Here is a 14,660-nt window from a genome sequence, read left to right as displayed (position 1 = left end):
AACGAGATGTTGTGGTGTTTGATTGCCTTTTGGAAGTGAGTCAAGTAAGTAGTTAACGGAAAAACATACAATCAAAAACGTCAGAAGGTTGAAATTGATAACATTGTAGAACATTGAGTAGCAATGTGAAAAAACTTGAAAGGACAAAAGTGTGCCCTTTACAATAGTTAGAAAAGAGAACAGATAAGATTTGAAAACATCTTATGGTGTTTTCATAGCCACTTCACATAAGCATTGGCAAAGTTCTATAGGCTTTGTTAGCATGACCATATGGCCAGCTTCTCTAATCAATCTCACTTCTGCATTCGGACCATTCTCAATCATCCACCGTTGAAATTCTTCTTTCATCACCTCATCTTCTTCACACAATACAAAAACCCTAGTTACCGACCCGAATTTCGCTTCTGTAAGCAACCCTTGCTTGTTCATGTCTTCCAAGAACATCCCAGATGGCCTTGTCAGCATTTTAGCTAATTCGAGATCCTGCATGCAAAGACAACCAATACGACTGTGTTTTAATCAACCATTGGGACACTAGGATTTAATCTGGGGTAAGGTAAGAAAACTAGCCTCTGGGTTGCAGTGCTTGTACAATTTGGCTGCCATATATTGTGAACCAAACAGGACTGAAGTCAACTGATTTTCCGGGTTATTTTGTTCAAATGTAAACTGGCAATCCAATAACGACTCCGCTGGGGTCCTTTTCAAGAACTTTGATTTCCATCACATAAACAAAAAAGTTAGCGAAAAGAAAATTAGAGCTTGTTTGACAACCATTTCAATTTTGAGCTAGTTTAACCTCAAAACAAGATGGTTATCAAAACGACACCAAATACATCGATCAGCATTTTTGAAGCAGAAATGTAACAAATGAATCAAAATATAAACATAAATGCAAAAATCATATACTTCTTGTATGAGGACTCCGGGGGGGAAAGTGTAATGAGGCAAATAGGCTGTGACAAAAACTGCAACCGAAATCTTCTGAGGAAACATCTCCATGGCTAAAGACATAGGAAGGCCGCCATAACTATGACCTACCAATATCACCTTCTCATCTTCAGGAATAGAACCCAAGAACTCCATCAATGGCTGGACATAATCCCAAATGGAAGTGACCTCATGAATCTGGTTGGAATGGATCCCAGAACCACCGAGGTCCAACGCGGTGACGCGGTGGCCGGCGTGTCGGAGTAGGGCAACAAGCTTGTACCAACACCATGCTCCATGGCAAGTGCCGTGAACCAAAACGAAGTGCTTTGCATTCTCCATATTCCTTGATAGTAGCTTATGAGAAAGCAGTGCGAACATGTATACAACAATGAGGAGAAAAGGAAACAAACAGAAGCAGACGCCAAAGGATATGGATGGCAGGCGCGTCTTCTTTCCAAATGAGGTATTGTATTCTCACTTCAAATTACTTTTCACGTATATTTTTAATTTTTAATTTTTAATTTTTTTTTTTACTAAATGTTAGTAGTGTGTCAAAAAATATTAAAAAAATAAAAAGGTATTTACAAATAATTTGAAGTATTTGAATATAATTTCTCTTTCCATATTTGTTAACTGTATTCTCAATCTTTCTGCTAGAATCCACTTTGTGTCAATTGAAGGAAAATTTGTCACGTCTTGGAAACTTTCAAATTGTTGAAGAATCACCCCTTTATTTAATTACGAGTTGTCATTTTCTTTTTTTTTTTCTTTCAAATTGAATAAATTGAACAAAAATAATTGATATAATCACACGTGATGGAAACAATTGTATGGTACAAAATCTCGGTCTCACGTATATCCCAAAAGATACAAATTATGTGCCAATCTTATTAGACTGTTCGTATAACTGATAAAGCTGGCGTCTTAAATCTCAAATATTTTCAGTGGTGGGGGAGGAAACATTCAAATACCTGTCAAGAAACTTTAAAAATTTGAAATTATTTGGAAATTTGTCTTGGTGCGATGGAATTATTATACCCGACATCTGACTTGACATCAAGATAGAAGCTTGTACAGGTATTGAAGTAATTGAACATATAGCTGGCACGATTGAATTTATAGTGGAGAAATACTAAAAAAAACTCTTTTAAAAGGGAATTACTCTTAGTCACCTTATCTTTTGACACAATATTTTATAATGTTGACATAAAAAATATGCAGAGAAATAAGGTGGCAGAGAGTCCATAAAATTACAGAAACCATAAGACCATCTCCAATTGTGACCTAAAACCTAAAAATATTTAGCCCATAAAATTTAGCTTTTAGCCCAGAAATAGTTTTTCTGCTCCAACCCTTCTGACCTAAAATTTTAGCTCGAGGTTATCAAATAATGAATTAAGGCTAATTTTTTTTAAATTAACTTTAAAAAAAAATTAGATAGACTATCCTAAATTAATTATATGAACATTTTAACCTAAAAATATTTAAATTCCGATAAATTTTGAAAAATCACTAAATTAATACATGAAAATCATGATAAACCACATAAACTTAATACAAACGACATTTAATAAACCACATAAACTTAATACAAATGACAATTAATGAATCACATAAACATTAAAAAAACAAAAAAAAAGACAATTAATAAACCACATAAACTTAATACAAACGACATTTAATAAACCACATAAACTTAATACAAATGACAATTAATGAACCACATAAACATAAAAATAAAATAAAAATAAAAATAATAAATAAAAAGACAATTAATAAACCACATAAACTTAAAAAATAAAAAATAAAAAATAAAAAAGACAATTAATAAACCACATAAACTTAATAATGATATCCACCATCTTGACTTGGTGATGGACTTGGGTGATAGTCTTGAGATGAATCGTCATCTTAAAATATACTCATTGTGGCATCCCTTCGTAAAATGTCATTTTGCTTACCACGTAAGTATTTCTTCCTCTCTGGAGTGTATTTGTCAAGGTCCTCCATCATCAAATTAATTTCGAACCTTTCTTGCTCCCTATCCCCTTGTTCCTTCATGGCCAAACGCATTTTGGCCGATTCTTCTTGCTGAGAGATATGGTTTTCATTCATTCTTACCATTTTGCTAGCAAATTGTGCATGTATTAGATCTTGGGACTTCCCTTTTCTCTTTACTTCCTTTTGCTTATCTCTACCTAGGGGCCTTGCAAAAGAAGTTGGGGTCATTTGTTCGACACCTTCATTGTCGGCAAAATTCACACCTTCATTGACATCATTTGGGGATGGGGCTTCACTATGAAATAATATTCCCCATTGTTGGTTCGCATCGGTTCTCCAATTTGGACAATCCTTGAGGATGTTCCAAGCATGATGCAATAAAAGCTTAATTTTTTGGTGTAGTTCTTGTCATGTAAATTGACATTGCTTTGTCACCCTATGCAACAAATACATAAAAATAATTAGTTGTAAAATACTATTATGTACCTGACAAATAAAATATCAATAAAGAAACTCACAATTTTTTAGGCGCCCCTTCCACTAGACATGTCATCCATGGCTCTCTCCAAGCTTTTCTTCCACAAGGTGCACGCTTTGTTGATAATCTTCCACCGATCATAAACACCACCAACTTCCCTTTGACCGGCGTTGGAGTTTTCATGGAACTTATCAACGATTTTACCCCACAAAACTTTTCTATTTTGATTCGTACCAACGGCACCATCTTCGCTAATAGAAATCCATGCCAAACATAAAACAATATCTTCGTCAAAGGTCCAATTAAGACCTCTAACATGCTCTTTTGCCATCTTGAAAATTTTGGAAATGAGAAGAAATGGTAGAAAGAAAAATTGGAAGAATTGTAGGAGAAAAGTGAGTTTTGTGTGGATGTTTGAACAAATACATACGTATTTATAGAGTTTTTGGTTGAATTTTAAGTTAAATAATTTTTTTTTAATATTTTAGCCGTTGGATTTAAATTTGGACCGTTAGATCTTTTTTTATCATTAGATTTGATTATATTCGATTTGAGCCGTTGGATTCAATAAATATATAAATATAAAACAAAAAAATAATAATTTGAACCTGGACCGTTGGATTAACAATGGCCCATTTAAATGGAGCCATTGGATGAAGAAAAGTAGATGTTGGGCTACTTATGGATCTGACACCGGGGAAACAACCCCACATGGGTATGTTTTTGTGGTGGGAAAGACCTAGCGTTTGGGCGCGTAAGCGAGTCATGAATTGGGCAGTGGGCTTCACAGCCCGGTTTCAATCTCATTTGCTGGGGTCCACTTTGCTTTGTGGCCTAAATTTGGGCTGGTATTTGGGTTAGTTTTAGGTTTTAGGTTTTAGGTTAGTTTTAGGTCTTGGGTTAGAGTGCGTTTTTGAGACAGCCCGTCCCAAATTATTTGTATCGTAGGTGTAAAAGAAGATTTTGCCCCTAAACATTAATTGGCGTTGTAATTGTTTGTTTTGTTTTGGTTGGTGGGCTGCCATCTAGACCACACACTCACACACACCCATCTCCTTCTTTCCCATGACTCTCTCTCCCTTCTCTCTTTCTTGGATTTCTTCCATTCCTTTGCAAGTGTACGGACAAACTTCGAAGCCAACTTTCCACGCACGGATTGAAGGTTTGAATCCTTGCAAGCCCAGGAACTTATCCATACCATTTTTAGGACATGAAACCTTCGAAAACCCGAGAACCCAGTTTTGGTGCACTGTTCATGCACTCGTGATCGCGGAGGTTTCATTGAGTTTTGAGGTTGTAGGAAGCTTTAGGACGTCTTCACGAAGCTTAGGGAGTAATTTTGAAGTGATGTTGGGAAGCTCGAGTTCATCGAGTTGCAGGGTTGACCGGATTATCGAGGTTCATCTGGCGAGATTTCATTGGATTTAGGTTCCAAAAGTGGTAAGGTTTTGTTCTACTCATTGTAAGCTTCATTTTGGTACAAATTTCATGGAATTTGGTTGAGAAATTAAGAAGATATTAAGCTTTGAAGTTTTTCCGGAAACCGACGAAATTTCGAGTTGCAGACGGTGGCAACCGGCGTGGCTCACCGGAGAAGGAGGCAAATATTCCGTTAGAGTTAACGGAATATTCTAACGGCGTCAGGTAATGGCCGTTAACTTATGTTATGGTTTTAACGAAATATTCCTTACGGCGTTAGGGTTTCCACACGCGTGCCCGCACGTCTGGCCATGCCTTAGCCGGCGCGTGGCGACGCGTAGGAGGTCAGAAAATTATTTTAAAAATATGAGGATGTTCGTGAGGTTGAGTAAAGCCTGTTGGTATATTCAAACACCCTAATTGAGCAATGTATGAGAAGTTATTACCTAAGGTTGGTTATGTGCGTTAAATTGATGGTTTTATAATTGTTTTGCATATAGGTGAGGACTATCCGGAGAACGAGCGCAACCATACAAGGCTCAGGGCTTACGATCCTTCTACGTATCAGTGACTGGGCTTTCATTTTCAGTATATATATATATATATTGGTATCTTTCCAGAAATTACGTTTTAATGGTTTTATAATTGAAATGCCATGTCGAATATCGTTGATATTATTATTATGATTGTGTTGGTTATGTTTTGGTGCCGTGGACGCTCAGGTAAGTCAAGTGTGTATGTTGTTAGTGATAGATGTGGTGTTGATGAGATTGAGTTATAGCTTATATTCCTGCACCTCGATGATTGTGCTCCGCCAGAGTAGGGCCTAGCCTTCACGTGATCGTTCACCTCTCGCACCATATACTCACCTTGGATCCAAGGCAGGTGCCAGCCTGTCGTACAGACCACTTTAGGTGGTTTCGACTCATAGGTGACTTGCGATACATCGCACAGCCTTCACGTGATCGTAATGTTGAGCGTATTTATATACACTAGCCTGTCGTACAGACCACTATAGGTGGTTCCGACTCGTCTGCAGGATAGTGGTTGAGGAGCTATGGTTTCAACCATACAGGTCACTTTAGGTGACTCCGGCTGACGTACTGATATTATCGGCATATTTTGATTGTTTTATCTCACCTACTTGATGCTTATACTATTTGTTTGAATATTCTGACAAGACATATTCTGGCATGGCATATTTGAGCTTTATCGTTTTAGCATGATTTAATATACAAGTACGTATAATATTTTCTAGAAAGTATACGGGTTTTAAAGAGGTTTGAAAAACAAACTTTGTTTTTGCCCACTCACGTTTTCTGTTTTGCGTCCCTCCAGGTTTTAGGTAGCGAGGACGTGGGTGACGAAAGAGGCATCGAGGCATTTCTGACAGAGCACCCTCCATGTAGGACTTTCTAGTTAACGCTTGTGTAGTATTGTTTATTCTGGACTGCACCTAGGATACTTGAACTTTTACTTTGCATTTCTCCTTCCATGTTTGTCGCTATCACTCACTAATCTTTTTATTGTAAATTATCTTGTCAACTTTATTTTTCTCGTATTTTCACTCTTATACTTCCGCATTGCGCACTTGGCTACGTCACCCTCATGTGACGGCCAGCACGCCCTAATTTTTGGATCAGGGTGTGTCAGTTTTTGGGGGGAAAAAAAGGGAATTTTAGATTAAAAGTCATTGTTGGAGTTGGTCTAAAGATTGTACAACTTTTAAAGAAATTGTTCAGTAGCTCGAAACACAAATCAACACATGTCATAATATAAGAGGACACTGAAAATATATATAATTTTTTTACTTATATTATGTCACGTAATGTATCATCTTATGTTCTAAGTGCATTAAAAACTCTCCAAATTTTGTGTGCTAACTGTATCGATTTTCTACTTCGCATACTTGTCCCACTCACACATTGACCGATATAAAGGCTATTTAATTGTCACACACACACATTGATCGATATAAAGGCTATTAAATTGGCCAAGGTGAATTTTTTTTCTTTTGCTTTGGACAAGTTTTTTGGTTCAGAACTTAATAAATTTAATAGGATGCCCTGTTACAGTTCTAATAAAATTGCTATCGTTTATGAATCATGATCACCAATTAACAAGTTTTTTTTTCTAGCAGAAAATGCGTGGGACTTTCTCTCTTTGATTTCTCAACATTGCAAACTTTTTTGCCGCTGGCCCCAGCTTTTGGCTTGGGTGCCAGTGGAAGTTCCTTGTTCTCCTTTTTCTCTCTTTCTCTTGATCTTCTTCTCAATTTCCCTCTGAAATTTTTCTTAGTGTCCTTGAGCCAAATATGGTTGCCAACTTTATTTCCCTCCCACCCCACCACCCCACCCCAACCCGCCCCCCCCCCCCCCCGGCGCAAAAAAAAAATAAATAAAAGACGACTTGCCGGATTTCCATCGATGCCAAGTGTATTGCAACTTCGCCCAAAATAAGGGTATTTTATATATCCCCTTAGCCTCAGCTTCTATCCAAGTATTACTATGTTTATATATATTTGCTGGGATTCGTGAATGAGATTTGTATTTGATGACTATCTTTTGGTTCTGCATCTTTGGTGAAGAAATATGGATGCGGTGTCCTTGTTCCGGGTTTGGTACTTTTGTGTTGAGATGTCTTTTTCACCACTTGGTCATTTTCACTAGTATTGCTGCTTCGGTAGCTACTGGCAAGACTTTCATGGCAATGACAACAGCGAACGCTGCTTTCTGCAGTTGAAAATTAGGAATATGAGTTTCCGTTTTGGTTTATTTAATTGGGTTTAGCTTTTATGTATCTGTTTTCCCCCAATGTATTTGGGTTATTTTGACTTCCTTTAAGTTGGCCTGTAACCTACTATTAGATTAATGCATTTATCTTTGCAGACCAAAAATTGCTATCGTTTCACCTAAAAAGCAAAAAAATAAAGGGAAAAACTAAAATTGTACACATAGCTATGAGTGATAGTGTACCACAAATGTCCTTCAATCAAAATACTAAAATATACAAAGTTTCAACTTAAACTTTTAAGCTGCCATGCACCGGGATTGAAAAATCTCCAAAAAGGATGAACACACATGAATGGAGATAGAATGTGAAGGAAGGGAATATTTACATAAAGAAAATAACAATCTATGCACTTCGAGTTTACTTTACATAGAAACAAACCTTGCTCATAAAAGATTATCGGTTTAACACATTCGTGGACCTTTCGAGTCATCATGAACATGGAAATTGACTTACTTTTGGAGCAGATTAAAAACGCGTTATATGCTCACAAAAGCAGATAATCAGCTAAGCATGGTTGGATGGCCAGTATGCAGCATCCTCTTGATCATGTCCATCCCAAATGCAGAATCCGAGGAACTGACCAAGGCAACACAAATATCAAATCAGCAGTCTAATCATGAGATTCAGAGAAACTTCTTAAAACAATCATAACAATCACAGCAGCACCAATAACAATAACAACTTCTTGTTAAGAAACTAGGACGCAGACATAGGCTTCACCTGTACATTAACTAGAATCGCATTCCAACCTATATCAGCACGCTGGTTTTGGTAGATGGATGGAACGTGTAAAGTGGTTTGACAAAGTCACATTTATGTAAGTCATAATAAATTGGATCCACATCAGGGTTGAGGTTCAGAACGTACAGTTTTTCAACCGATTCATACAACACTAATTCCTAAATCCTATGTTTTAATCAAACTCAGTCCACAACTGTGTTAACCTTTCTTTTATGTGAAGCACGTCGCCAATTCAACTTGTCAATATGGCCAATGAATGCTCTGATCATGTGTTTATTTGGACTGTCTATATGACTCTATGGTATTGACATTCATTTTGACTTTTTTGCGTACCTTTTCATGCAGACAGACATACAACCCTGCGTAACATGCTAAGAAATGTACATCTGCTCACGTGTGTAGTGTACAGACATGACAAAATACAACCTAAATGAGCGTAGTGAACCAATCTGGCTCTCTCACTGAGCATACTATCGACCAAACAGAACTCCTTTTCCAACACCATGAACAAAAACAACTGGCATATATAACCAAGGAAAGTTTAGTTGAGGTAAGGCAATTAAAAGAAAAATAAAATTGTCAGTGCATATATTAAACTACCATAAAATTCTATTTCCACGAACAGAAAAATCTTTTCTGGCAGCAAGGCATTTCCCAGTAAAATTATTGCATTGCAATAGATGGCATCAGATAACTGCCAACCTCATTCTGCCTTGACAAAATTCTACAAAGATAACTACATTATATAAGATCAACAATTATCTTTAGCGTCAATGATACCAAACGCATTCCGCCTTGACAAAATTCTACAAAGATAATTACATTATATAATATCAACAATTATTCTTAGCGTCAATGATTATATATTCCTTTTATTCACTCAAAGACAAGATGTAAGATATATGTACCAAGTTTCAAAAGATAAATGCATAAATGCAGAACCAACCTTGGGATAGCAATTTCATGAGGGAAATAGACTACACCCTCAGTATGTGGTATCGGGGGAACATGATCTTTCTTCTCATTCACAAATTTTATTATTTGGAACAAAACCTCATGAAGAGATGCTTCAAGTGCTGATCTGCGAGCCATTCTCTCGTCCAATGCACTCTCTGCACTCATAGGTCAAACAAATATGAAGGTCAGTGTCAGCATAGCTTCCAGAAAGTGAAGTATCAGAGAATACACATTCAGTACACGATAATTGTACCTCCTGGATCAACTACAACTTTAGAATTATGAGATTTGCCCGAATGTGCTTTCGGGTGTTGGGTCACATTCAAATTTATATACCATTGTTCCCAGTATAACCTTTCTCTTTTGTGCGTAAACCAATTTGGCTGTTTGTTTTTCACTTCAAAGAAAGACAAGCAGACCTGCATCACAAATCATGGCAGTTAATTTAGGACACTTTCTCAGAAAAATATTTATTGAGAAATCAAACAAGTGATTCAAAATGATGATTGTAAAAGAATTATCTTTCCTAGAATTGATAAATTTACTTGTGATTGGATGATTACTTAAAACCAACGGCAAGCACAAACCTGACTTTTCTTGTTTGGGTGTTTCTCTACCCAACTAATGAATTGCTCAATCTTCTCATCTATTTTTTTCTCAAGTTCAATATCTCCGCATTGCACCTACACAAAAAGGAAGATTTACACACAATACACACATATCAGAGGCTAAAGATCAGAATGTACACATCAGCTCAATCCCACTCCCACATTGAGGATGATTAGAATCCGCAAGCATTATAATCATAAATATTGATCTCAAAATATAAATACACAGGATCTGATGCCAAAATTTCGACAAACAAACAAACATGATGAAAAAACTAATTTCCGGCTGAAGTTTCATTGTGATTGTAAGAATTTTCAGTTGGCATTCGTGCTCCAAGAAAAGCATGCTGGTAAATGTATAATTCAGTTGGGCATGTCAAAACACAGTACTATTTGGTTAAAGGGAAAAGTCATGCAATACAACAATGTTGATCCCTATAATCATTCTCACTCATCCAATAAGCTGGGACAAATAAACTGAGAAGAAAAAATCATTCCAAGTTAACTGCTGCTAACTAAGATGCATGTACATGAATGATATTTTGAAAAGGTCTGAATCAAAAGAAACCAATATATAGAGCATAGAAAGTACTTACATATGTAATTTCGAAAAGTTCTAAATCAACATCTTTGGGCCGCACAAGACCCAAAGCCCGATGAAACACAATTGTGTGAAGTATGCCTACATTCAAGCATAAAGTTCTGTAAGTTGACGTGAAAAACAAATATACTGAAAGCACAGTGAGTGCAGGAACATGCATCCTATATGCAACTAGAGGAGAACTGAGAAGAATAATATAATTGTTTAGAAACCAATCTGAAAACCTAATAGACCTGAACTGAGATGGCTTTAAAGACCAAAAAAAATACCCATTTGTTATGTTGATCATGCTATACTAAACATTAAGAAATGACCAGCAACAAAATTTTCACACTTGCAAGCTCAATTCCTTGAACATGTATTCTTTTTTTAACTTCTCGATGGCAGAGAACACAATAAAGTATGTAAAAGAAAAGTTCAAAGTTCTTCAATTCCATTACAACCATAGATTTTTGAAGTACAGTTTACATTATTCAATATCGCTATTGAATCATAAAAAGATGACTGAAGACCACTGCAAACCCGAAAACTAAAAATACAAATATGAATGAAAACACACACTCCCTCACTTAAGCAAACATTACTTTACATAAAGATACATACTTTAACATCAATTATACTAAAACACGTATCGAAGTTGAATTGTTCAAACAATCTCTACGTACTAAAATCCTTAAGCTCCAGAGTTTTCGATATCAGTAGTACAGAGACATAAGCTAATACATATACACAGACAAAGTTGACAAAAACCAAACAAATTAAATTACTTGAAATTCAATTGATTAACTTGAAATTCAATGTAAAAGAGAGTATGATTTTTTATTGCTAACTTACAGCGCAGAACTTCCCGTATCTCAAAGTGCTCGACTTCCTGAAACAGCAGTAAAACTCCAATTTTCAAATACAAATTTATTTATTTAAATTAGAAAAAAAAAAACAGAGAGAGAGAGAGAGAGAGAGAGAATCATACCAATTCTTTGAGCTGGCAAACTTCACAGTTCATGGTGCGCTCGGCGATGGCAGTGAATTGGGATTCAGAGCGATTAAGGAAACCCTAGATTTCTGCGAGGAATTGGAGTGGAAATTTCGCAGTGGTGAGGGGAGCGATTGGCGTAAGTTAAACGCTTTTACGTTTTTGATCGGAGTGTGTGTTTGTGTTAAGTTTTGAAGTAATCGAAGTCTTCTACTGTAAGTTCTATCTTAATCGGATTTTAACTTGGCGATGTTGGAGGAGGAGGTGCAAACTTTATTTTAAATTTGGGCTTTTCTTTTAGCCTTTTTGGTGGTTTTTGGGCTTGATTAATGGGGCCAAGACTCAAGATGAAGCTTGTAGTTTTTTCCTCCAATTGGGAGTAGGCCCAATGTTGTTTCTATGGGTTCTATTTGAACCACAAATTTATTCATTCGGCTCTCCATATTTCTTTTCCATTTGAAATGACAATATTCTACATTAAATTAGTCTAAATTATTTATGGGGATGGAGATTCGAATTCAGATTTAGGCAGAACACATACACTCTAACTAATGTGGTTATACTCACACCTGCAATAGCAAGTTAGCAACTGCAAAAACAAATGTTGTAAGGTAAATTGTGGGCGCTCTAATTCAACCAAAATAATCCTCTTACACTCATATCATTTCAATTTTTTTCAAACAAAATAATGATGACTATTTAAGAGTGTCAATAATCATAGAAATAATGGACATACTTATTAATTTTTCTTGGGCTTTAAAAAACAAGGAACACATGTCATTTTTTGATGGGGTCAAATTGAAAAATGAGTACATAGAATAGAGAAGAGATCCTCTCCGGATCTTTTCCATCAAGGCCACCGGATCAAGTGATGCGGACCTTTCAAATTTCATCCAACGGTAAAAAATTATTACAGTTTTTAAGGGATCAAAACAGGTGGGCCGTTGGATGAAATTTGAAAAGCCCGAATTACTTGACCCGGTGGTCTTGGTGGAAGAGATCCGAACACTCACTAATGAGTACTAAGTATTATCTAATTCTTCTCATCTCAAGATGGGGTGGTCAGAAGTATCATAGTTTCAGTGATAAAGTACTTTTAATTGTCATGCTTGTTACAAGCGTTCAACTCTCAACTTCCGCCCTCCCTAGACCTTGGACCTTTGTCTTGAACTGTAGTAATGAAGGCCTTGCAAACTGGCTCATTGTGTAAGGGTCTATAAGATGGTTTTTAAACAAATTAAAGACAATATCCCTCTTACAACCAAAACCCCAACGAGAAGCTAAACAAGTAAAACAATGACACCAAAAGAGTGACTTAAATCTGTTAAGCATCCACTAAAAAATTAGCTCAAGGGCAGCAAAGCGGCAAGACAAATAAGGCATACGCCTTGCACCTCACTTTAAATCCTTAATTAGAAAGAAGGAGGAAAAAAAATTAAAAAAACTCTAATTCTCATAAATCTCATATGATGTACCTGAAATTCATATTGCTTTGAAAAAAAATTATATTAACGTACTAAATTAGAAAACCCTCATTCCATTTTCGTCTTAAGCCTCATTTTGTAGTGGGACAGCTAGTAGATTCGAAAAGAACCCATTGAAAATTGATGCTTGAGAATTGGTAGTAACTGCCTGCATCTAAAAAGGTACTAACTTTCGTTGATATTTGGGCTCCCATACCTTGCTAAGGACTATAAATACATCTTTCCAATGTATGCTAAATTGTGAAAAGGTATCTTAGACAATCCCTTGAAGAGTGCAAACACAGATAATAGATTGGCGTGAGATAATATTATTAGACTCATATCATTGTGGAGTCCTATTCTAATTAATGTGCTCATTTTGTTAGAGTTAAGAAATTAGATAAGTAATACAGTAGTCACAGTCAAATTGAGCAACACAAAATTGGACTCATCATTGCGCACGTTAAGAGACTAAATGTCATATAGTAACATCAATATGTACGAACAAGTCAGTATTATGTTGTCGTTGACAAGGGAAAAAATTTAAACAGTAATGTCGCCATCAAATAATAAAGTTGGAAATGAATCATGATAAAAAGACAGAATTAGATGAAGAAACCAACCACATATATCCTTCATATTTGTGCCTCTAGTAATTAGTTGAAAGTGATACATGCAATACCAATCTTGAATATTGTAACCCACAATATTGTAATCATATATATCCTTTAGTTTTTCTTATCATCTTGGTTTACTGCAGAGATGAACAATTCAAGATTTTATATTCATTGCGTCATCTAATAAATTCGATAAGTATATACTAAGGTAGGTTCAAGTCCAAATGACACCTCTTCTGATGTATGTCACATCTATTGTTTACTCTCGTATCTTAGTTTCTCTAGGACCTAATAGTTGTCTCAAAATGTAGGGTATTGTTGGTGTTTTGAGACTCCATGTCCCACATCGGGGAACATAGGTTTCCCAAGGGCATTTATATATGTTTTGTCTTTTATACTAGTAGTTACGATTTGGACCATTTGGTAATGGATTGAAGGCTTGAGCTTTATGGTTGTGTGGATTAAGCTTGTGTAATATAGCTTAATATAATTAATTTAAATTAATCAAGACAAGGGCCTTGGGCCTTGGAAGTTAAAATTAATCAGAGTTCATTAATTTTAATTTCAAATTAACTTTTTAATTAACATATTAATTAAAAAATGTTTTGATTAAGAGACACATCTTTGAGAAAGACTTGTGCACTTTCAAATACATTCAGCAGGTATTTGAAAGGGTATGAAACAACCTATATATTTGCAGTCTCAGTTTCCAACAGCTTCATTCTTTTCCTCTTTCTCTTCCAAACAAAATTCCCAGAAAGTAAACATACAAAACAATTTGCCATAATTCTATAATCCAGTGCAGGTTGTAGAATTAGATGGTTGTATCCTGGTCGAGTAGACGTCGTAGAATCACAAGCACAAGAGTGGAACGAAAATGCTGTTCGAAGGACATAACTTTTATGCTAACCTCTATTTGTAATTCAATCAAGTTAGTATCATTTTAATTCATGTAATTATTTCCTTTATTTCATTCAGAATTGTTCTCCAACACTATCAATACATCTTTCCAATGCATGCTAAATTGTGAAAAGGTATCTTAGACAATCCCTTGAAGAGTGCAAACACAGATAATA

The 14,660-nt window shown here is 35.8% G+C and overlaps 2 protein-coding genes across 2 annotated transcripts; both read right to left on the bottom strand.

Moving 5' to 3' along the window:
* Positions 1–71: 71 nt before the first annotated feature.
* Positions 72–1,385, bottom strand: MES10 (methylesterase). Its single transcript, XM_068488501.2, has 3 exons — positions 910–1,385; positions 571–711; positions 72–483 (listed from the first exon to the last, which is right to left on the bottom strand). The coding sequence occupies exons 1-3, from the start codon at positions 1,309–1,311 to the stop codon at positions 202–204; spliced, it is 825 nt and encodes a 274-aa protein (XP_068344602.2). The 5' UTR covers positions 1,312–1,385; the 3' UTR covers positions 72–201.
* Positions 1,386–7,791: 6,406 nt separating this feature from the next.
* Positions 7,792–11,721, bottom strand: LOC137748175 (autophagy-related protein 101). The gene is made up of 7 exons (XM_068488282.2): positions 11,502–11,721; positions 11,366–11,402; positions 10,527–10,612; positions 9,910–10,005; positions 9,576–9,741; positions 9,312–9,477; positions 7,792–8,200 (listed from the first exon to the last, which is right to left on the bottom strand). The coding sequence occupies exons 1-7, from the start codon at positions 11,532–11,534 to the stop codon at positions 8,125–8,127; spliced, it is 660 nt and encodes a 219-aa protein (XP_068344383.2). The 5' UTR covers positions 11,535–11,721; the 3' UTR covers positions 7,792–8,124.
* Between the last annotated feature and the right edge of the window lie 2,939 nt (positions 11,722–14,660).

The sequence above is a fragment of the Pyrus communis genome, chromosome 2 (genome assembly GCF_041283825.1).
Source record: "Pyrus communis isolate YQ-2024b chromosome 2, ASM4128382v1, whole genome shotgun sequence".
In the NCBI taxonomy this organism is placed as follows: domain Eukaryota; kingdom Viridiplantae; phylum Streptophyta; class Magnoliopsida; order Rosales; family Rosaceae; genus Pyrus; species Pyrus communis.
This window is presented reverse-complemented; position numbering and strand designations above follow the sequence as displayed.